Raw genomic sequence first — 22,894 nt, 5'->3', positions numbered from 1 at the left:
ATCATTAATCTACGTCTTCATTTATTTTATTAGCTAATTTAATTACTCGAAATGTCAGTCAAGCTCTCTCAAAAACAACCAATTTAATTAAAACAAGAAACCGATATCCCGATGAAATGGAAAGCTTGCAGGATTAATTGTATTAGAATAGGAGTTTATCATTTAAAGCCATTTGAGCCTTATTATAATCTAGTTTTGGCAAATAGGCTACAGAGTTCCACTGTATCCTGGCACGTGCATAATTAGTGGGCTGGCAGGGAGCAAAAATTGATGGCAGCCAGCTCGGCGCCGTGATTGAGTGGCACAGATTAACAAATTCGTAGCCTCGAGGCCGTGGCGGAGCAAACAACAAACAACGTTCAACGAGCGTACAAGTGCGATGTGGCAGTGTGGCAATCACAGTTGTTGCGGCATGTTTGTGCGTCAAAACACAAAATACACTCGAGGCGAACAATTTAATTCGTTTGGTAAACAGGACACGGCCGGCAGGAGGCAGCAGGCAGGACGCAGGAGGGTGCAGCGTATCCTTGCTGGCTGTCTGTATAAATAGAGGCAAGTGTTGGACAGGACTGCGTACTATAGTAAGTAGCTGAGACCACTTCCTGTCATGGCGTAAGCCAAAGCCTTAGCAGGACTTCTTCCAGGTACCCGCACACTTACTTTCACACCACTTCACATCACTCTCATCCTCATCCTCGCCCACACTCACACTTACACACACTTATTCTAGAGGTGTCGCACCTTGGATGTAACGCCGTCCTCCTGATTCTGTCTGTCTTCATGGCTATGTTTGTTTGTTTGTGTCCTTAAATGTTTGCACAGAAAAAAAAAGCTTAAGGACTTGCAAGCGTATTAATAATTCTCCGAATATATTTAAAACTTTTTGAGGATTTCCAATGATATTCATGACTTTAAAACCCTCAACTATAACATGCTCTACATAAACTTGGGAATTATATTTCTTTACGTGTGTCTGGGGTGTCGGTGGGTCCAACATGAAAGTTTTAATGCCCCTGCCCCCTTACTTGGCCTCTACTTTGGCACTGCCTGTGCCCGGCGGGGTCGCGGCCATAAAAGTATTCATTTGTCATTGTCAAAGGCTGTGCAAGGTGCAGCCCAGACACCTCTTGGTTACCTGCCAAATCGCTTTAACCAAAGTATCTTAAAGCGTTCAGCGTTCACTCGAGCGGAAGCTGATGATGGTGGGTAGGCAAGTGGGATGCTGACGACGTTGTCGGCATCAGACTCATTAATATGCAACACTATCAGCGGACTCTTACTCCGATTCTCCCTCCGGTTTGCCTCCCGTGGCACTTGCAACATGGTTTTCAATTATTTAAATTTTCATTAAAATTCTAGCAAAAAATTTAAGACGAAGGGAGGCTCCAGCTCCAGCTCCAGCTCCTGCTTCAGCTCGACTCGAGCAAAAAGCAAAATAACCTGGCTGCCAAACCTGCTCAACCCGAATTCAGTTCGTTCGCCTTGGCGTGGTGCCCTTCTGCCAATTTCGTGGCCTACTCGGAAATTTCGAAAAGTGTTAAAATCAGCACAAAGAGCAGCCGAACCAACCAGCTCGACCAGCGGGCAAAAATGAAGAAAAAAAGTACGATACAGCAGCCAGTCGGGGCTGGAGAAATGTTTTGCCGAGGAAAAACTGCTGAAAATGCAAAGCTTGGCGGAATTTATTAAAAGGCCAAGCCAAAGAAAGTGCAAAATTGCTTTTGATAAAAAAAAAAAGAAGAGGAAAACGCTGGCAAAACCGACGACAGCTGCCAGCGGTGAAGCGGGAAATGCAGACAGGACGAGGAGGTGATGCTGAGTTGCCAATATTGCAAATTGCATAAATGAAGTATTTTCAGCTTGGGGCTTTGCCTCGCCTTCTCCTCTCGGTCTTGGCCAGACCGCACTATTTGAATTTCTGAAGCGTCTACCTGATCTCCCCGGTCACCCAATTTGGGAGGCCGCAGGCGAAGCAAAAACTTTACCTATTTCCTCACAAAACAGGCACACACGCTGCGTATACGTAATAACTTTTGTCTGGGGCTTTGGCTGGGAGAGTGCTGGCCTGGAAGGCATAATCCCAGTGCCAAGTGCCAATAAGTCAGTTATAAATTTGATGTAAAATTAAGCAAGCGGCCAGAGCACCACCGGCACACTAGCTCCGGTCCCGACAAATTGCTCGAAAGGACTCGCTGGCATCCTTCATACATTGTGCTTGGCTTTTGCCATCATCTGGAGGAGAGTGTGAAGGAAAAAGGGTACTGCACTCGCAGAAAATATTCCCAATTTGTTTGCCATTTCGAAACAAAAAACTTTCAAGATTTTCGACTTGGGAATTCTCAGGCACTTGCCAACCATTTAATTCCATTAACTAAAAGATCTACTCTAGAGTTGCAAAACTTTTTTATGTTTTAGAAATTGTTTTGAGTGTGTGGCTGCAGCTGCAGCTTGTTAGCGTAACGATGCCAAAGGAGAGCACCCACAGGATACGGATACACACACACACACTCACAGGCTAACAACCCATACACACATAGAGGACAAACGCTCGCAAGGAGCGGAGATATGGCTGCCACACCCGCATGTATGAGCACGGGTATCTCCGCCTGTGGGCCCAGCAAATAAGTCCTTGTCGGACTCATATTTTGGGGCATCGTTACGAGTCTGCCACAAGCAGCACACAAATATTTGCGGCCCGTCCAACGTGCACCAGCAAACTGCAGGCCAACCGGTCTGGCTTTTTGTATGAGCTTCGAATGTAAGTATGCGGATGTGGCAGTGGCAGTGGAAGGAAGGCAGCAGTTTAATAATAGTACAATTTATTGATTAAAGTTCAGCCAGTTAAGGTGGCAGAGGGATCAGAGTGGGTGGCAGTGGTGGCGGAGCGGCAGGACATAATATTATTATATGTTAACGCCACCCCGTTTGTCCGCTTCGTCCTTCTTGCTGACAAATTGTTTTTGGTCGTCGTCTGACATATTTATGATGTTGTCCAGGGTCAAATAGTTCTATTTACACTTTCTGCTAGTCATTTCTTTTTATCGATTCGTCTCCTGCCTGCCGCATGCCGCCTACCAGTGGCAAGTTTGTTTTTTCCAAAGTTTGGGGCGGAATACAAATTACAAATTTATGGACACGCCAAGAAACAAGTAAAAACTATCTGGGCTTAGTCCGATTTACAAATACCGCCAGAATGAAAACTTTCTTCTTTAGGAGGACTTTCCCTCTAATCGATTGCATGGCTAAGGAAGCAATTTCATTTTGGCTGATTGATTAAATTTTGGAAAGTAAGTCGGCAAGGACCTTTTTCCCAGCTCCTTTTTGCTTAATGCTATTTGCAGCATTAGCACTCCTTTGAAATGGATGCGGCAATTAAAGCCATCATCAGATATCCTCGCAACTCCTCCATCTCCGCGTTCTTTCAACAGCAATTGGTAATCAAATAGTTCGGTCATGGATACTCGCCATTAGACCCCATCTCTTGCCCCTGTTTTTTTTTTTTTTGTGTTGCTACTAGCTACTGGTCTTTGTCTTTGCTGTTATGTAATTGCACATTTCTGCTCCGGCGAATGGCTAAGGAAACTATATCATTGACTGCCGAGCACCGCCAGCAGTGCCATTAAAACGTAAGCTGATATAACGCGCAACATTCTAGCAAATGGAATGTGTTCATCTTCCTCACTGCCACTATCCTGCCACAGTATCCTCGTAGCCTCGCCTCGCTGCACTCCCCCGCCTGTGTACTATTCCCTATTCTCCTGTTTATGGCCCCGGGCTTTTGGGTTAGTGGAGGATTGTGGGCTTGTGGGTGTTGGGTATTGGATGCTAGCCCCAAAGGCGAAAGGCGAAAGGCGAACGGCGAATGACGAAAGTGAAAGTGGGAACGAGAGTGTCAAATTTCCGCTTTCACAGCCAGCTTTCCAGCTGCAACGAGGAACTACTATCTGGGAGGCATAGGGATTGGGATTGGGAGCTGGAACTGGAGGGCAGCAAACACTCTCAACTAAGCAAACAGTTGTCAATTTCTGGCAGGGCAAATATTTTTTCCCATTTCGCCTTTTCGCATTCGGAGAGGCTCACTTGGCCCCCACTTCTGTTGACTTCTATTCCATTCTTCTGTCAAATGCTAATGGTTGTAGTTGCACTTCTTCGACAGCAGCTGGCGCACTGGATGCACTTGGCCAAATATACAAAATTAAATTTATTCTGAAAAGGATTTGCACAAAAGATACATAGAAGCACTCAAAAGGATTCAATTTAAAAGCCATACTTAAGTACTTTAATATTTTATTTGCTTGTAATTAGTTACTAGATTTTTTTCTAGTGAACTCTTAGCTGTCGAGAAGCAAAAAGATATTGGATTTGGCCACAGATATTGGAAAAGTGAGCAGCGAAGCGAGAAGGTGACAAGGACCTTATTTTTTTCCTCCTTCTGGTTATGGCTTCCTGTGTTCTTGGAAATTACGGTTCCACGCGAAATGGCAAATTAAAATTGGACTGAAACTGAAACTGAAATCGTTTTCATAATCAAATCAAGGACTTGCATGCACTCGAGCGAAATGAGATGATTTGTGGAAGCAAACGAGGTAGGAGGCAGTAGGCAGGACCTCTTTTTGGGAGGCGCATTCAGCTGAACAGGTTTCGCATTGACAACACATGTTCAAATGTTCAAGAACAATGACACTCAGAGCCACTCAACTGGATGTTTGTAAACGTTGCTCAGGCACAAGGACCTCTCTTCTTGGCAATAAGCAAAGACGGCGACGTGGAAAGCCCACTACCCAGTAGTTGCAACAAAAAAAACGACAAAAAAAACTAACAACAACAAGAGCAGATGCAGGAGCAACATGAAAAGGCGGCAGCTAGAGAGATAAACGCATATAAAACACAGGCTCATCCAAAGGACACTAAGAGAGAGCAGGAGAGAGTGGGAGGACGAAACAAAAGCTGTAAAATTCAGTGCAACGCACTCGACACATCCCCTGTCACATGTGTGTGTGTGGGTGAGTCATTTAGTGCAACATAGCCCACTCGGAAGCGACGAGGTTGAGGTTGCTCAGGACCAAAAGGACGACAAGACGGCAAAGGAGGCACAAGCAGGATGGCAGCCTGTCAAGCTGGTTTCACTATTTTTTTTTTGTTTTCTGTTTTTTTTTTGAGAGATTGTGCGATATCCGGCATGTGAAGGATGTTTGCACTGATGCTTCAGCCACTAGGTCCACCTCCTCCTTCTCCTGCCGCTGCTCCTGCGACGTTAGCATGTTAAGTTGCGATTATAGGCTGTTAGTGTAGCTGGCTGGCTGGCTGCCTGGCTCTCAGGATGGCTGCCTGACTGGCTGGCAATGACGGGGCTCCAGACCTCGTCCGCCCAACTAAACTCAGCTCAGCTCAGCCCAGCCGATGATTGAGCAACAGCAGGCGGCAAGTCCTAGTCCTGGCACTCGCAAAATTAAAAAAGGACACTGGTCCAAAAACTTTCTATGTTTATAAATAAAATATGCTTATTTTACAAATAAAACTTTGAAGTAGAGAAGAGAGAAGATCTTCCCTTTCTTCTATCTAAAAAACCTCTATCCTCTATTCAAACTTTTCTTCAAGTGCATTCAGCGAACAGATTTGCATTCTCAATTGGACCACTGAAGAAGGGTCGTCAGGGCATGTTTGCTTTTTTGCCAGAGCTACTGCATCTGCTGCTGATTTGGGAGCAGCAGTTGGTAGAATATAGAATGTGGATCAAGTGCACGACTGACACAGGTCCTGATCAGAACTCATTTGGCTCGAGCCATTGACTTGTCGGGCCAAAACAAACCAAATCAAGCCCATTCTCAATTAGTTGGCCTAACGATTCGATTGCTTTTGGCCGTTCCTGACACTTCAGCTCCTTCAGCCACTTGGTCTTCCGTTTCCACGGCAATTCACAGCTAACAGCGGACTAATTAGGGGCTCTAAAAGTCACGCCCCTCCAAAAACATGCACTCATCTGACTCGATTATAGGCCGCCCACTCATTAGCCATTCATTTATTAATCGCGTTTGCCACTTGAGCTGGATTGCCGATTGAAATTCCAATTTATTCGCTCCACCTCACCGCCTTTTTGCCCGTTTTCCGCCCAGCCAGCCCATCAGCGAGCCAGTTCATTGTTAATTTCTCAATTTAATTTAGTCAGTTGTGTCGCTCTCCGGCCATTGCAGATGTCAGCATAATCGCATTGAGTTGTCATTAGTGTGTGACATTAATTAAGTTAATCGCCATCAGCGGCATCGGCATCGGCGACAACAAGAATACAGGCGAGCCAGACAAACCAGACGAACGACATCACGGTTTTTGGAGGGGATTGCGTGCGTGAAACAAGTAGAAAATCGAAAATCCAATTAGAGCCAGTCCATCGGCCAGTCATTTAGTCATTCGGTCATTCAATCAGTTAGCCCCTCAGCCAGTCGGTCGGCTGACCGGTCAGTAGTTGAGGCTAAAGTCCGACATCAAGTGCCAGTGCACCTCATAATCTCATCATTAATTCAGATTTCAAACATCATCGATTGATGGTACTTTCGCATAGACTTCTTTCCAATTAATTTCGATTTCATTTGAATGGGTTTGTCGGTTGGAGAGATTATAGGAGCCTAGGATCGCATTAATCTGACAAGTAACTAGTGTAATAACAATAAATATTATCAAATAAGCCAACAATTTGATTTCAAAGCCCCGGGCAGATGTGATTTATGTACTTCCCAGGCGCCTGCCTGCCTCTTTGGCCTTCAAACTTGAAGTATTTGCCATAATTTCACGGGCAATTTGCCTTCAGCCACCCACACAAAGTCAATTGCGCGTTCGAGGCGAGTTTAGTAAGTATGTGTGTAATGTAATTGGATTTTAGTTTATGAGATTCGATGGAGGTGTGCGAGGGGTTGGTCTAGTAGACCTCCCCATCTAATACTGACTGCCACCACCTGTCAGGTAATTTTAACGCGTTTAAACCACGCACAAATGCCAAAGGAAAAAAAGTCCTGGGCGGCATGTTTGCGGTTTCGTTATGTCATGCGAGTGCATTAATACTGAATCCTTCACATCTGCATCCCGACAGCCTGCCGACTGCTGACTTTTCAAGGAGCCTTTATCAATAAGCTTATACATGAAAAAACATTTCAACCAAAAATATTATTAAAGTATTTAAGAAATTTGTTTTTTGAGCAAAGCCTTTTAAACTAATATATCTTTCCTTGCCAGAGATAAAGTCCTGCTTTTATCATTAGCCCTTAAAAGGAAAACATTCAACGTTCGATTTTTCTGTGTGTGCCTTGAAAAGTTGCAGATGGAAGCCAACAAGAAGAATCAAGGTTTACTTCGTCATGGCATTCATTATTCAATCCCAAGCTGGCATAAACGAAACCAATGTTGGCTGAATATGGCCAGTGATTCCATGCCTTGGCTTGGCTTCGCTTCCAAAAGGATTTCATATGCAAAGGGTAAAGGGGAAACTTTTTAAAGTCAAGACTTTTGGAAGGCGAACTTAAAGGGAAGCTTGGCCAAGTAAAAAACAAAATAAATAGCAAGGGGACAGCAGGCCAAGGAGCGTCAGGGCCATGAATATTTCAAGCTATCCAAAGCACACACACACATGCATAAGCACTCCTCACCCGCCCACTCCCACACATCAACTAGCGCTGAAAAGTATGCTATGCTGCTGGAGGAGTCTCTGACTGCTCTTCTCCATATTTTCTTTTTTTTTGTGTTTTCTGTTGGCTGTCGTCGTTGCTTAAGCGCAAACAAATCATACGGCACTTTTGCCGCAACAGACAATTGAAACTGAGGGGGTATACCATGTGTGTGTCCACCCACACACACTCAGCCACACATGCATAGACTGTACGAAGGGCATATGTGTGTGTTTGGCAGAGCTGGAATGATGCCACAAAGTGCACTCGAGCATCAAGAAATGAAAATACTATTTAAGCCATTTTATCAACATAATCGTAAATCATTTTGCACTTTTCGCATAAAAGTCGTCGCCGCCGTTGTCGTCGCTTTCAGCAATAAAAGGACCAATTGTCTAGTGCATATAATTTGTTATTGGATTTCTTCAGCAGCTGCTACCAAAGTCTTGGCTTGGGTGTTGATTTTGCTGGATTTTGTTGCCATTCCCTGCAGTACCAAAAAATCACTAAGGAAAATATTCCTCAACGATAGAGAGGGACACACTGAGAAAAGAGTGAGATGCAACGTCTTTAAAAACAATAGAAAATGCAAAGACAGTCGATGAGAGAAAAAAATTCTCTCAGCAAAGTAAGTGAGCGGAGAGGGAGAGTATGATCACATATTCTTGGGTTTCTAAATATTTTTCGCGTGAAACTTTAACCCAATGGTTCAATGGTTAAGATGTCTGCCTGTTAATCCTAGATCGTTGGTTCGATTCCCACCGGAAGACTATGAATATTATGAGTTTTCTTTATGTTTACTTTTATTTATTTTTTAATATCGCAACCTCAATATAAAATTTTACATTTATTCTTTTTTTTAAATGGGGATTTAAAAAATAATTGAGATTGATTGATATATACACCTTTGTAGAGTCATATTATTGTCAATCGCAGTCTACGCGCGATTCCTTGATAGCTTAGAGGCTTGCATGTTGGTCTATTAAACAAAAGCACGGAGGTTCGAATCCCAGTCCAGGCGAAAGTAAGTAAAAATAATACAATGTAGTTTATGATATTTGTAAAATGTTTCTTAACATTTAAACTTGTTTACGATTTGCGAAAACAAATTAATACATAAAAACATTGGTGTGGTGGGTTTCTAAAAATAGACAATGATTTTTTTTCAAAATGTCTTTCCAGGGATTTTTTTGCAAAAAATGACCAAGGAGTTCTTTGATGAGTTCTTTGCAAAGAATACCAAATACCTTCCCTAGGATTTCTTTGCAGGTATTCCTGGGGAAATTCCCTAACCAGTTAGGGAGAAAATTCCCCAGGTCACCGATGCATAGGACATCCCATACAAAAATTCCTTAACGAATTTCATATACCAGCACTGGGGAATTCCTAATGCATGGTGAGCAGGTAATGGAGAGTTCCACAAGGAACTCCTCAACACTGGAACTGCAGGGTTGTTGTTCGCCAGCGTTTGGCTATGGATGTGGCTGAGGATGTGATTGTATTTTTAGCTTAGCACTCCTCTGCTCCATGTCTCTCCCAGTGCCACGCTTTGTTTTGCTCCTTTTGTCATACATTTCACGCTTGGGAGGACAGACTGGAAGACCACATCATTATACATATATGGAAGGACACTGGCCCACACTCCCACACACATACGCACATGATATTTTAACCCGAGCACGAACACGCTGACACATGACACAGTGGCTGGTCTCTCGTCGACTTGAGATTAAAAAGGATTACTTGGAATTATTTGATTAGCTGGAATTTATTATGATTTTTCCTGTAAAAGTATTCCTTTCAAAATTATCAATAGATTAATTTGTTCTCTCTTCCTAGCTCTTTTATGTTTTACCATATTGAAAGGAAAAATTCCCTGGCAAGTGGTTGCCCGCAAACTAAACCACACTTTAAGCCTAGTTTTATTATTAAAAGTTTCTCCTACAAGGATAAGGGATAAACTATATCCAATCACCTTTTGGCAGGAGCAACCACAGTGCCTCCGCCCATGTCCCGGACTCTCAAACACTCTCGTTTATGGCCTGCCAATGTGGAAATGGAAGTTGTTCGTGCCTGGACCCAAAACGCCCACGCCTTGGATCCTTTCGGCTCCACTCCATTCGACAATATGTGTTGAGCTAGGGGATTATCTTTGGCAGCACAACGTCTGGAACAACAGCATTGAAATATTTGTCGGCTACTCGCAAATGAACGCAGGCGGCAAAGCTGCTTAAAATCCCATGCTCGTGTACATTGTGTTTATGGCATAGTTCTCCTTTTTGGCCAACACGTGGCCTCGGCCAAAAATCATCCAATTAAAATTCCATGCCAATGCATTTGCCGCACGAATCGTTTATAAATTGAGCTTGCCCCAAACGAGAGGGTGCCAGGGGGTAGTGCGAGAGAATGAACAATGTTTTCTTTGAAAATATTTTTGCTAACACCAGCCAGCTGCAGCTCAACAGCCACCCAGCCCTCCACCTCCGAAGCCCCTCCATTTCCGCTTAACAATTGTGTACTGTTTGCCTTTACAGGCAAATGAGTATTACAATGAGCTGGAAATTGAATCGATAAGAATGCCACGTCACGTAAACTCTTTTGTACGTCCGGATAGACACTGTCTGATCTGTTTGCATTCGAATCCAATTAAGAGTGCTCAGCCCAGAGGATCGAGCAGGCGGGCAGCTCCCTGAGCAATTGGAAAATCCCCTTAGCAGTGGCCTAATTCTACACAGAACTATATATAAAGTCAAATTACGATTGCTGTCGGTGGCAGATTTTGTAGAGAAAAGCAGCAGCAAAAGAAAAAAAAGGATACGAAAACTAAAGGATACAGCTGGGGAGAGGAAGCGCTACTATTTCCTTTTGGCATAATAAGCGATTTTCCGCTCGTTTTCTATTAAAGCCACATAAGATGGTAGACCCCAAGGCGATTTTTGCGGCTTAAATGCGACACGCCCACACAGGAACATTTCCGAACGCCCCATTGAAAGTGCTATACTAGTTATACTATATACCCAAGAGTATATGTATGGGCGGAGTGTGTGGGTGCTAGTATGGGTGGGCGGTAGGTAAAAACCTGCAACCAAATGTATAAAAGAAAATGCCACGTTCTACGCTTTGTGGCTCAATGTGCTGCAAAAACTTTCGGCCTTGTACCAGTTGCACTTACTCGTACTCGCACTTATCCAAACCTCCAAACACCTTCCCATCCACCCATTCCTCCCTCCCGCTATTTATTGTATTTCCCAGCATATTTTCATGTGCGATGGAGGAGCTGGGAATGGATTTTCAAATGAGACTAACACCGTGCCGCAGAAACTTGGCAACTGTAAAGTTTTCAGTCCCAAAACGAGGCTTTAATTGAAGCCGGAAAACGTGCGAGTGGCAAGTTTTCCAAGTGGAGCAGAGTGGAGCGAAGTGGTGCCTCTGAATGGGGAATCCAACCGAATCGAATCGAGATTCGCAATCAACTTGTCACGACGTCAGAAACTGGCAGGCAAAAGCAGAGATTAAATGACATGCATTCTTGCAAATGCACCACAGCTAGCCAACCAACCCACCCACCCACCTGCCACACCAGCCATCACCCAGTTGTTGCAACCTCCGCGGGCCTCCTCCATTGATTTATCGCAAATTGATGGTGTCAGTGAATTGGCTTTCACGTTCTTCATTTCGGGCCATGATCAATGCAAATCTGCTTGTCTATGCACATCACGTGGCAGCGTTTACCATTTACCTAAAGAACTCCCAAGGACACTGAGAAAATACAGAGTTTTCCAATGGAAAATAAATGGAAAACAAGTAGCTACCACTTTAATATTGCTTATTCAACGATTTATTTAAGCCCTCGGGAGGAATTGGAAGTTGTTTCTTCAAAATCACATCCTGTTTTCTCTGTGCAACGAAACCTGGGCCACCGTAATAAAGTGCAAGTTTTATATACGACTTTCGGTGGAGAGCGGAGTGAGTCAAGTCGTGTAATGGGCCACAACCCATCCATCCAGCCATTCCGCAGCTATTTCATTGATTTCTCGGCGCACAAATTTGTGGCAGTTCCTTGGCATATTTCAAACGCTGCAAATGAGTGTGGCAGGCAGCGTTTGGGGAACTTTCCCCACGAATGGGACACATTTTGCAGCTGCAACCGCCAGCTCTCCCGACTCCTAATAATATATGCAAAGCACTAACGACAGCAGTAATAAAAATGCATGAGTCTGTGGCCGAAAAGGCAAAAAAAAATTGCAACTACGATAAAATATATGTGAGCATGAGTGGGTGTGCGTGGCAGTGGCAAGCACACATGAAGTCGGTTGTGCGAATGGGCACATGAATATGTAAATTTTTTCTGGCATACCATTTTGGCCTGACGCTCTCACATGGGCATTACAAAATGCTCAGGCGCTCGAGTTAATTGCCAAACACATGGCGTATGCGTGATTTCCTCGAATTTGCCTCAAAGTATGCAATGGCTATTGACCACAGAAATGAACTGGCCCTCCTGCTACTGCTGCTACTGGAAAAACCCGACAAATGCAAAAGGCAAAAGAAAAAGTTCAAATGCACAAAGTTCGCAGTTCAGACCACAAAAATGCCAGACGAACAGGACGAGGCAGAGGCTACTGGGGAAGGGGCGGGGCGAAAGTTTCCAAATTCAAACAGAAAAACAGGCAAAACTAAAACTCACATGGAGACTCCCAAAAGAGGGAAAACCCAGTGATAATTAAACTTTCGACAACGGGCCAGAGAAGCCATAGGAACCGGAGAAGACCAGACACTCGGGCTGTATCATTTCTGGTGTTTTTCGGGATGCCTTTGCCATTATTCAACTATTTTACTGACACTCGTGTAGCACTTGTCGTGGGCGGCCAGCCATAGACAACGACATCTACATGTTGCCAAAAAAAAAACAAAACAAAAAAATAAATATATATATGTAAGTGCAGGACGTGGGATGAGAATGAGAAGAGTAAACTTGTAACAACATCCTTATGCGATAACAAGCAGGCTGGCAACAATGCCGGGCGAAACTTATTTGCATAAATAAAAATTGAAAAAGCGGAAAATAAAAAGAGAAAACTGAGAAGCGAAAAGCGAATAGCAAACTCTGAGGCCAAAGGACTCTGGCAGCCAAGGGAACTAAGTGTTAGCCAAAATAAAAGACGAGTGCCAAGCAAATAGTGCAAAACTTTTCCTTTTGAAGGCGAAATGCAACTTGCTGAGGCACACACACACACATTCCTACAGCTGAACAAGCTGGAGAGCAAGCAGGGCCAATAAAAGGACATAAGAGAATACGAGAAGGATATAGATTATGCGCCTCGTAAACGTATTATTATTTTTTTTTTCCTTGCCGGGCCAAAGTTTTTCCTTATTGAATATGCAGCGACCAAATGAAATTATGGAATTTATTTAGACATACACTTTTTCCCTCCAAGGATCAACTTTTTCTTTAGAGTTCCCTGTTGTATGAAGAATATTATGATTCAGATAAATAGACCAAAACCGCAGTCGCCGCAGAGGACCGCTCATTAAATATACAGCAGAGTGAAATGTCAACGTGGAAATTAATTAACTCGACGGCTCGTTTTGGTTCGGTTTTGGTACTCGGTACTCGGAGGTCGGTGGTCGGCGGTCGACGAGCCTGCCTGGCAATTTCGCGCTCATATTTCAATCAAAAGTGCGACAGCTGCAAGCCAGCGGCATAAGCTTGAACATAATTTTGGCAACGGTCCATCAACGTTTGGCCCAAAACGCTCTCCTCTGCTCTGGCCCTGCCTGGCCTGGTCACAGCCAGATTTCCGCAGCCACAACGTCTCATCAATATTTACAAGCGGCGAGCCTCGAATTTGTCACCATGGATGAGCGGCGGGCCTGGAAAGTTAATTGCTAAATGACACAATTAATGCCGAGGCAGGGCCGAGACAAAAAGGCCACAAGAACATGGCCGCAGCCAAGCTTATGCCTCCACAACCCCACTACAAAATCAAAAAAAAAAAGAAGACAGACACCCACGCGGGCACAATTGACAGTTCGGGGCTAACGGAGGCGGCTTAACCTTAAGATTAATGTACGGCAATTAAACGTTTAAGTGTTGATTAATGTGACTTTCCGTTTGGAGCCGAGATCCCTGGCACCCGGCCAGCTGCTCAGTCTGATTGTCAATCTCGGGGTGAAGAAAGCTCAAGCTGTTTTTGGCCCACTTTTTTGCCATGATTACTGTTTTTTCGTCTTGATCTTCTCAACCTTCTTGGAAGTTTGGTCTTTTATTAAAAAATTTAAAGAGATATTCATCTAAGAAAGGACATTAATTCACAGTCTAGACACAAGTAATCACTTAATGGATAGTTAAAAAAAGGGCATATTACCAAAATAGACCATTTCTAAATGAGATGCAGTTTTTATCCTTAATTATTATTAGAAAATAAATAAGTTATTGAATCTTCAGCAATTTCTCTCTGTGATCTCGCAGAGAAGTTCCGTTGGCAAATTCGGGTTGCCATAAATTCCTTGAGTAGGCACTGCAACAACTCAAACTCAAACGGCAAAGACATTCCCATTTATCATCTTTACGGGTTAACTGCCAAAAATGCTTTGAGGCGGTGGCTGGAGAGTGGGCGTGGTTGGTTAGCCAGGCCAAAGGGAAAAGAAAGAAAGGGAGGATGGGGGGCTAAGAGCAAACAGAGTGGAATTGCTCCATGCCTCACCAAATCCACAAAGTCAAACAATGTTGTATGCCTTACTAGTTTTATCATTGCCATTCCCATTCTCCACTCCCGAGGACCTTCACCCTTAACTACATTTTTCCTCATTTTCTTTTATCCTAGGGGTCTTCCTGGGAAACTCTACTGCTGTTGCTGCTACTATTGCTACTGCTACTGCGGTTGATGCTGATGCTACTGCGTTTATCTTGTTGAGAAAGGTGAGCAGAACATGAAGCATAAACTATGAATGTCAGATAAACAGCCGTCACTTTTGGCCAAAAAAAAAGGAATAAAACGAAAAAGAAAACCAAAAAGGATCTGAAGGGTTCGCATTAGTGGGTGAGCGCATTTTAAAACCATTAGGTTTGTCCTGCTTTGGCCGAAATGCCAGGACCACAGTCCTCCATAAAAACCAGACTTTATTGGCCCCGAAAAGCATAGCGTACTTTGACGCAATCGTAAATAACCATGCAACCGACTGGGGAGAAATAAAAAATGTTATTTGATTTGCGAGGAAGCGGGAAATATCAAACAATTTTCAAATCGTAATAAAACTGTCATATTGTGAGAACCTGAAATTGGATTTACGGTCTTCTATTGTTGAATTCCAAAAAGTATCAAAATCTCCAACAAATAGTCCTTTATTATGACTACATGGCATTAGGAATATTTAATTTACAAGTTTTACTTGCTTCCTCGCCTCGGAGAAGCTCTGATTGCTATTGGTCCATCGCAAGGATACAGCATCCATACATTCAGTGCTGGAACAGATTTATCTCTCCGGCAATAAAATATTCAAGACACAAGCATATCAAGTTACGATTTTGCTTGTCCTTGCACTTTTTCTACCAATTTCACAAATTCCCATCAACTTTGTTCCTGCTGACAGCCCCGAGAGTGAGAGAACAGAGAGAAGAATTCCCTTTTCAAGGATTCCTATGCAAGGATACAATAGGAAGTTCTCGTGGCTGGCAAAACAAAACGACTGGCAGAGATTTCTGAAGCATTTTGGCTGATTTTCAAATTAAATTTTAATGAATACAAATACACACACATGCTGGCTGGCCCAACTGCCAGAAATCAGATCTGAAAAGTGTTTTTGCGTCAACGGATTTTGAAATCTCCAGAGCGCCGAACAGAATCTACTGCCAGTCTACTGCCAGTCCAACTGTCTGTCTGTTGCAGCCGAAACGACCCTAAAGATACATCCACTTTTCATGAAACTTGTATCTCTGTGTAGGTGTAGCCTCGCAGATTCCACTCAAATATTTATCAGGCCAAAAAAAAAAACCGAAACTCTCCTGGTGCGAAATGCAAAACTGCGAAACATTTTTACAGCGTGTTCATTCACTAAATTAGTTGAAGCATACATCCTTTAGATACGCTGTAGTGCTGATGATGATGGTGATGAGTGGCTGGCCGATTAATTGATAGCGAGTTTTGCAAATGAATTTCCATTGTTCGCATTTGGCCACAATGGCTGGGTGCTAGGCGCGGCAGGAACTGGCACAGGAACAAGGACATAACCAGGATCGGGATCGGCACCGGAGTGGAACAGGTACAGCGGGCAATTAAAAAGGAGGCTGAAGGAAGTATTTCGCTTGTGATTCTGATTCAGCGCCACCATTGTGTGGCAGCGCTGATGTCTTTAATTAAATTTGCCTTTAGCCGCAAATCCTTTTATGCCGGCGCCATTTTGCTTTGGCTTCCTTTGGCATTTGACTTTCCCTTTTTTTCCCACCCATTTTCTTCACTCTGTGTGTAAGTGTGTGTGTGTGTGTGAGTGTTGATTCCAAGGATGCAACCGCATTTGCCCCCGAGGACGGGCATCCCACAACTCCAGAGAACAAGAGAACCGAGAGCGGCATCTTGTGATTTATTATTAAACATGAATATGAATTTCAGGATGGGCTAGGCGAGAAAAAGAAACCGCTGCCAGCTTGGCAAGACCAACAGGACCTGTTGGCATTTTTATGCCAGTGTTTTTATGATTAATTAAAATTTATGCCCTTGCGAATTATGCTTTCATAATTTCATCCAACCCAACAAACATGCACGCCTATAAATATTCCTATTCAGGCGCCAAGGCATCAAGTCCTGCGATTCAGATTAAGAGGATTGCCATAAAGAGGAACCCAATTTGGACAGGACAACTAATTGGGGGCGCAGGCCTAGGGGAGCAGCGAGTGACGCGGAAAATGGAACGGAAAACTATGCCGAATGGCAAGGTCGCATAAAAAAAGAAAGCCACAAGGAAGTAAAAAAAAAAAAAACACAAACACGGAAAGTGAAGCGCATTTCATATTTATTAAAGCAATAAAATAAAGTAGCAACCGGCACGAGCTGTTGGCCAGATAACGTGTCAGGGCCCAAAAGAAATATCACAGTGACACCCACACAACCTTGCACCCACTCCCCCAGCAATCCACCCACACATACTCTCGATCCACACGCACACGCATGTCCTGGCACACACACACACACACATAAATTCCTAGAGAGAGAGCGAGGGCTATTGTGTTGCTTTGGTTGCGGTTAACGTGAAAATTTGTTGCCCCTGTCCCTGTCCCAGTCCCGAAGGACGATTGGCCTACACGCTGTGGCCTATTCCCGAATCCCTGGGCAAGGATTCCGAACGAATAAGTAAGAAGGGACGGGGCCATAAATTTAAAATTAACCCTTTAGGAGCACAGCTTCTGACCTTCACCCCCTGGCATAAATCCGTGGCGAAGATCTCCTTAAATCCCCCCCCCTCGCCCATTGCCATTTCCAGCTGGCGAAATTAATCGCATTTGCAGGTGGCCGTGTGCGGGCCGGTCTGTGGCCCAGGGCCCTTTGTGAATTTTAAATCGGTTCAAATAATTTCATTTCATTTCTGTCTGATTAATTAATTGAATGAGCTTCGACTCTCCATTGAAATGAAATAATTTCAGCATATTGGATTGCAACTGATCCGACAAGCAACTTGTCAATGTTGCACAAGGCAGCAAGGACCAGGACCAGGACCAAAAGCAACAGCAACACGCCAAACAATAACAAATAAAATGGGGGAAACACGATGTTGCCCTAGGCCTCTCGGAACACGGCCGTAAAGGAAGTCGAATAAAAACAGAAAATAAGCGAAAAGAGCCGAAGGGCAACGATGAATGGATAAAAAAAAAAGTGAATGAGAGCAGGAACGTGAGGCAGGACGAAGGGTATGTCCTGTCGAATCCTGTCGAGGGAAAGGCAGGCTCAAGTGGCTCCTTCGTCGCAGTCAAGACAATTCGAAAAATGCTTTTAAAAGGAAATCAGTAAAGGAATTTCGCTTATGGGCAACTGATTGTGCCATCGAATCGGGCAGAAAGTTAAACAAGTGCGGAACCAAGTACGGAGAAACGGAAAACGGAAGGACGGAGGATGCTATTTCATTTTTCTTCTTATTTTGTTTCTGGCTGCCACACTTGGAAAATTGAATTGTTTTAGATTTTTCCTCCATTTTCTCCATAAGGACTATAAGAGGGCTATCGGCGTGGCCCGTTTCGGGCATGCAAAGCGAATAAATCAAATTGGATTTTCTTGTGCACTTAATTCCGAATGGCCAATCGGAAGTAAACCCAAACTCAATCAACGCTCCCGAAAATAAAACGTCCATTAAGTAGGCCGCCGGCCAAACGTTCATCAGTATATATTTTTCTACGATAGCTCCCACTAATAGCTCCCACAATCCCTCCAAATTTAGTTCAAAATCCTTCGAAAATGTCGTACATTAGCAAACGGTTAGCCAGCCAGGACTCGATAAACGGACTCAATAGCTTTTGCTATTTTTTCGACTTGAAAACGGGCTGCAAACTGATCGCTGTCTTCGATGCCCTCATCGCTTTGTTGCAACTCTACAGGATTAACGTGGCTGAAACGGTGGAAATGGCTACTTCTCCTGAACCGCCCAGTTCGGGATATGCGTTTCTGGTCACAAGGGAGCCCGAGGTAGACATGTTTGGGTCACCAGTGGAAACAAATCGGCCACAACCGGTTCATAATATGACTTCCTATTGGTTGAGGGTCCTCTGCTCGGTTACCGTGTTGAAGTCCATACTGCTCTTCGCAGGAACGCAATGGGTAAGTTCTCTTAAATGTCAAATTATTTTAATTATGAGATTTAATTTCATTCGCAGGATCATATATCCTTACTCGTAGCTTGGATTCTCCTTACCGCTTTTATGGGAAGCTTTAGCTTTTTCTTTAACCTCTTCGGTGACACTGATTTCATTGTGATTCTAACCCAATGCCTTTCCACTAGTAAGTTCCCCAAAAAAAAAACAGTTTTCCAAATATAATATGATATATTTTCAGCTCTTGAAATATATTTCGTCCTGGTAGTTTATTCATTGACAAGAAAGATATGGGAAAAGTCGAATGGCAGTGCCTCGGAAACGGAAGTGCTCTACACCCAAGCTGCAGAGGCGTAGAAATCAAGTATCCGCCCCATAAACGTTTTAAAATCGTATATTTTAGACTATTTGTAAACAAGCAATAGCAATAAAATGATTATTTAATCTTTGATTAAAAACGAGTAATAAAATTAGAATTAATTAGACTAATTAGATGGATAAAGCTATTAAATAGGTTGACCGTTTGTCAAAAATAGATAACATGCCTGGCCACTACAACCAATTTTTGAGCTAAATATGCACAGATTGCTACTTAAACATGCTATTATTATGGCTAAGTAATTGCATTTGCATTTGATTTTGCGCTTCAAACCAGCGCGTCGCGGATTCTTTCGCAAACAAAACCCATTCTATATTAAATCCATACATATGCTTGCATGGGCTATCTCAAAAATTGATTGCACTGGCAAATTGAACAGGAAACAAAAGGCCGAAATGCTCGTTATCGCGATTAATATTGGTAGTGGTGTTGGTTTAGCGCGCATAACGAGTATTTCATCGACGAAAATTGAAACCAAATATTGAAAAATATCGAATTTATTCTTACTTTGGCGTACGGCGATTTTTTGGGCGGCTCTCGCGAGGAGCTCGCGGCCGCCGCCGCGGAAGTGGGCGTGCCGCGCTTGTTAGTGCGATTCTTTTTCAGAACGATAACGCGCATGGTGGGCAGATATATTTATATATGTACGGGTATTTATATATATATATATATATTACGCTTATACGTGTGGGTGTGGGTGTGCTGTGGGTGGAGATATGGAGATGTTGTGGGTGTTGTGCGTTTTGGTTACTGATACTGATATTTTTTGCAAATTTTGGTTATTTCTATTCTTTTTTTCTATACAATTTCGCAGTGATGTCCGTGCCGTATATATTTTTTTTTTTGGTTGCTAGTCTCTTATTTTGTTAAGTGTTTGGCAATTTTCGGGGTGCCGTTCACAAACGGTTTTCCACTCCTCGCGACATCGGAGGCGGATGCGAATGCGGATACGGATACAGATACGGTGTGTAGGATATGGTGTACAGGATACAAGTACGTGTTCAGGTGACAGGACACGAAATGACAAAATGCAAAGCCAGTCGAGCCTCTAGCTCTATATAGATTTTTTACATAGTTGTTTGTTTGTTGCAATCTCTAATAAAGATAAGTTGTAACTACATCTAGATTAGTAATGAGTAGTAATTGTTATTTACAATACAGCTAAGTTTTTAGTTCAGTGTTTCATTTACTTTTTTGGATCTAAACAATTTTTACACAAGCTCTGATTGGTGATCTTATTTATTTTTGCCTCGAATTCCGACTACTTTGGTCTAGAGTTTTGGGTTTTTTTATTAGAAAAGCAAGCAATAGAATTTAAATTTAAGTTTAAGTTTAAAAAAAACTCTGGCAGTGATTCGAGTTAAAAGTTATTGTATATTTTTGAGAGAGAGAGAGAGCGAATTCGTTGGGCGCACGGTGCGTATGCGTGATTGGTTAATAAAGCTAAGTTTTATTTTACATGGACTGACTAGTAAGTATTCAGTTGCTATTTGATTTTATTTGATTCGATTTGATTTGATCAGTTACTTACGCTGAACACTCAATTCAAAATACTGTCTGTCTGTGGCTATCAGAAAACAGAATTCGCCTCACGAATATTAGATTTATCCTAGATTTATTGTTAGCCTGCCCTGAACTGCGCTCTAAAATTTATTATCATACATTAAAAGGATAGACATATATGAATGGTGTCTGTTTTGGGGGATAAATATTATTTTAATGTTTAAACGGTAATGTTTTTTTGGGGGTTTCTTCGATTTTGGATTTTGGATTGGCAGCCAATCACACCTCAGACGCGACGACCAAACGACGACGGCGATTGCGACTGCGATTGCGACGACAACGACAACACGTTTACGGTTACGGTTAACGACTACGACTACAGTTACGGTTACGGTTACGGCTGCGACTACTATGCGACTACGGTACGGCACTATGGCTACGGGTTATTTGTCGTTGAACGGATCACCCAGCTGGTGAGGACTGAGCTTGAACGGCAGGCAGGCGAGCCGTGCTACGTATACGTAGTCGGAATGCAAGCACGTGACTGACTTGGAGCGACCGTTGCACGTTGCTTTTATAAACAGGCGGATAAGGTGACGGAACTCCTCGGCTCCTCGGTTGCCCGAAAGTCTGGCAACGCCGCTCATGCAATTTCTCTCTCTTCGGCTTTCTCCCAATTTCTCCCACTTTCGTTGGCATTCGGCAACAGCTGATTCCCGCACACACACAAACGCACACACAGGCACAGATACCAGGAGCCTCGGAGGTTGAGGTTACAGTTATTCTCGCCAAAGGACTTCTGCCACGCACTACGCACCCCAGAAACGGTAAACAGTAAACGTAAACAATACCGTTATATTTGCACCGCAACAAAAAATGGAGAAATGGACAAAGGTCCTGGGGCAGGCAGAGATTTCGACAACGGATTCCCGTTATTATTGCGGGCCAATATCAAATCATTATCGCCGCACTGACCACGCTCAAGTTAATCTACCGCAGGACTAAGCGATGGCAAGGACAAACCTGCGGCTTCCTGCGAAGCGGAGAGCGCCAAGCACTCTGGTCACATGCGCAGGACTCGAATGTCAGCGCTCAGCTGTTTGACCTACATCCGAGCGCCAGTTCATCTGTACTTTCAAGCGTGCAAAAGGCGGAGAGGCGGTGGCCCTTATTACTCGCTCCCCCACCCGGCCGCCCACTCTATCTTGGCCATAAAATCCGACCTGAAAGCTATTAGCAACAGGTCCGTAGAAAGCTTGTTAAGCTTTTAAGGAAATCTCTTGGGTTCTGGCATAATCTCAAAGCTTACAGCTTGTATATTTTCCCCCATTTTGGCCTGGAAAGCTTTTCACCTTTTTCGAAAAGGTCACATACTACTCACCTGAGCCCTTATGGCCGCCAAATGGATTTGCTTGGCCCGCAAATCGAACTTCTTCATTGACAGATCCTCCTGCAGCTCGTTGACCTTGTTGTACAGTTGACCCTCGATACCGCGCGTTTGGGTGCGATTTAAAGCATCAATGGAGTCCTGGGGAAATCAGACTTATATTATATTTCATTTTTCTATAAAATATGTATGCTATGGAGGGGAAAAAAAGAACAGAGTAGTCTTTTACTTTTAGTTCCTTGGCATTCGTTATTCAGTTATTTATATAACCTATAACTTGAATAAATCTCTACTAAGATACTCTACTAAGCCTAAATATATCGGAAATGCCAACTCTAAGAAACAGCCTCATCGTCCTTTATAAGGATATCGCTGATAACGTCAAGACAAATGTGGAGACCTTGAAACGTCAACGAATAAACGATACCTTCGTTTTTATGGAACTTGAAAAAAGCTGTAAGCTTATAGCTTTTTTCGAAGCCGTGATGGCACTTCTGCAAATAATCTTCATCTTTCGAAAAGGACATTACGCACCCAACTCGCCGTATTTCCTGTGGGTGCCTGGGGAACGCGAACAAATCGATCTGGATGTTCTAAACAAACGTACGCGTATGCGAACTAATTTTCATTTCACCATCGGACTAAACTTGATTACGATTCTCAATTCTTTGCTTCTCTATATAGGAACCATAAAGGTAAGAATGCATTTTTAAAAGTTTAAGCATGCCTTTTAAAATCATTTCCAATTTTAGAAATACTTTGTCTGCCTCTACCTTTGGATCTATATCAGCCTGTTTACATTGGCTATGTGCACTCTAAACAACACCATTCTCAACTTTAAAACAGAGCAAATATACCTAGGAGCTATATCATTGTGTAAGTCGATAGTTGAATCAGGATTTGTTACAAAATAACTTTCCTAAACTCGTTTCAGTATTTGAATGCTATTGTATCTTTATTGTGATTTGTTTGATATTAAGTTACCGGGATCAGTTGGAGGACTCTAAAACTGAAAAACCTGAAATGGAATCCGAATCTGATTCCGATTTTGCAGAATAAAATGAAATATGTCCCTGTTTATTTAAAGAAGCTTGAATGGTGTGATTGAGGAAATATTTTCAATAACTTTTATGTGTGTTATATAACATTTAGAACGAAGTTGAAAAACAATATCCCAG

General features: G+C 43.1%; 3 protein-coding genes and 1 long non-coding RNA gene across 4 annotated transcripts in view; 3 read left to right on the top strand and 1 right to left on the bottom strand.

Moving 5' to 3' along the window:
• The window catches only part of LOC6495881, a 74,026-nt gene that overhangs the window by 29,154 nt on the left and 21,978 nt on the right, over positions 1 to 22,894 (bottom strand). The window contains 1 exon segment of the mRNA XM_044715205.1: positions 21,711 to 21,857. Within this exon segment, the coding sequence (XP_044571140.1) occupies positions 21,711 to 21,857 (147 nt within the window).
• Positions 6,607 to 9,099, top strand: LOC123257192. Its single transcript, XR_006507192.1, has 3 exons — positions 6,607 to 8,280; positions 8,566 to 8,676; positions 8,835 to 9,099. It is a non-coding gene; the product is annotated as an uncharacterized LOC123257192 (long non-coding RNA).
• On the top strand, positions 17,996 to 18,912 carry LOC6494731. Its single transcript, XM_001959736.4, has 3 exons — positions 17,996 to 18,454; positions 18,511 to 18,634; positions 18,689 to 18,912. Exons 1-3 carry the CDS (start codon positions 18,095 to 18,097, stop codon positions 18,802 to 18,804), a joined length of 600 nt encoding a protein of 199 aa, XP_001959772.3. The 5' UTR covers positions 17,996 to 18,094; the 3' UTR covers positions 18,805 to 18,912.
• On the top strand, positions 21,940 to 22,794 carry LOC26514127. Its single transcript, XM_014908494.3, has 3 exons — positions 21,940 to 22,411; positions 22,469 to 22,592; positions 22,651 to 22,794. The coding sequence occupies exons 1-3, from the start codon at positions 22,043 to 22,045 to the stop codon at positions 22,773 to 22,775; spliced, it is 618 nt and encodes a 205-aa protein (XP_014763980.1). The 5' UTR covers positions 21,940 to 22,042; the 3' UTR covers positions 22,776 to 22,794.

Source organism: Drosophila ananassae, chromosome 3L, assembly GCF_017639315.1.
Source record: "Drosophila ananassae strain 14024-0371.13 chromosome 3L, ASM1763931v2, whole genome shotgun sequence".
NCBI classification, from domain to species: domain Eukaryota; kingdom Metazoa; phylum Arthropoda; class Insecta; order Diptera; family Drosophilidae; genus Drosophila; species Drosophila ananassae.
The sequence above is the reverse complement of the archived record's forward strand: the minus strand, read 5'-3'. Positions and strand labels throughout refer to the sequence as shown.

Excerpts from the sequence above, each read along its gene's own strand:
- LOC6494731 (XM_001959736.4), top strand. The coding sequence starts at position 18,095 with ATGTCGTACATTAGCAAACGGTTAGCCAGCCAGGACTCGATAAACGGA. Across the intron at positions 18,455-18,510 it reads TCTTCGCAGGAACGCAATGG|GATCATATATCCTTACTCGT; the intron begins GTAAGTTCTCTT and ends TTTCATTCGCAG. Across the intron at positions 18,635-18,688 it reads AACCCAATGCCTTTCCACTA|CTCTTGAAATATATTTCGTC; the intron begins GTAAGTTCCCCA and ends ATATATTTTCAG.
- LOC26514127 (XM_014908494.3), top strand. The coding sequence starts at position 22,043 with ATGCCAACTCTAAGAAACAGCCTCATCGTCCTTTATAAGGATATCGCT. Across the intron at positions 22,412-22,468 it reads TCTATATAGGAACCATAAAG|AAATACTTTGTCTGCCTCTA; the intron begins GTAAGAATGCAT and ends TTCCAATTTTAG. Across the intron at positions 22,593-22,650 it reads CCTAGGAGCTATATCATTGT|TATTTGAATGCTATTGTATC; the intron begins GTAAGTCGATAG and ends AACTCGTTTCAG.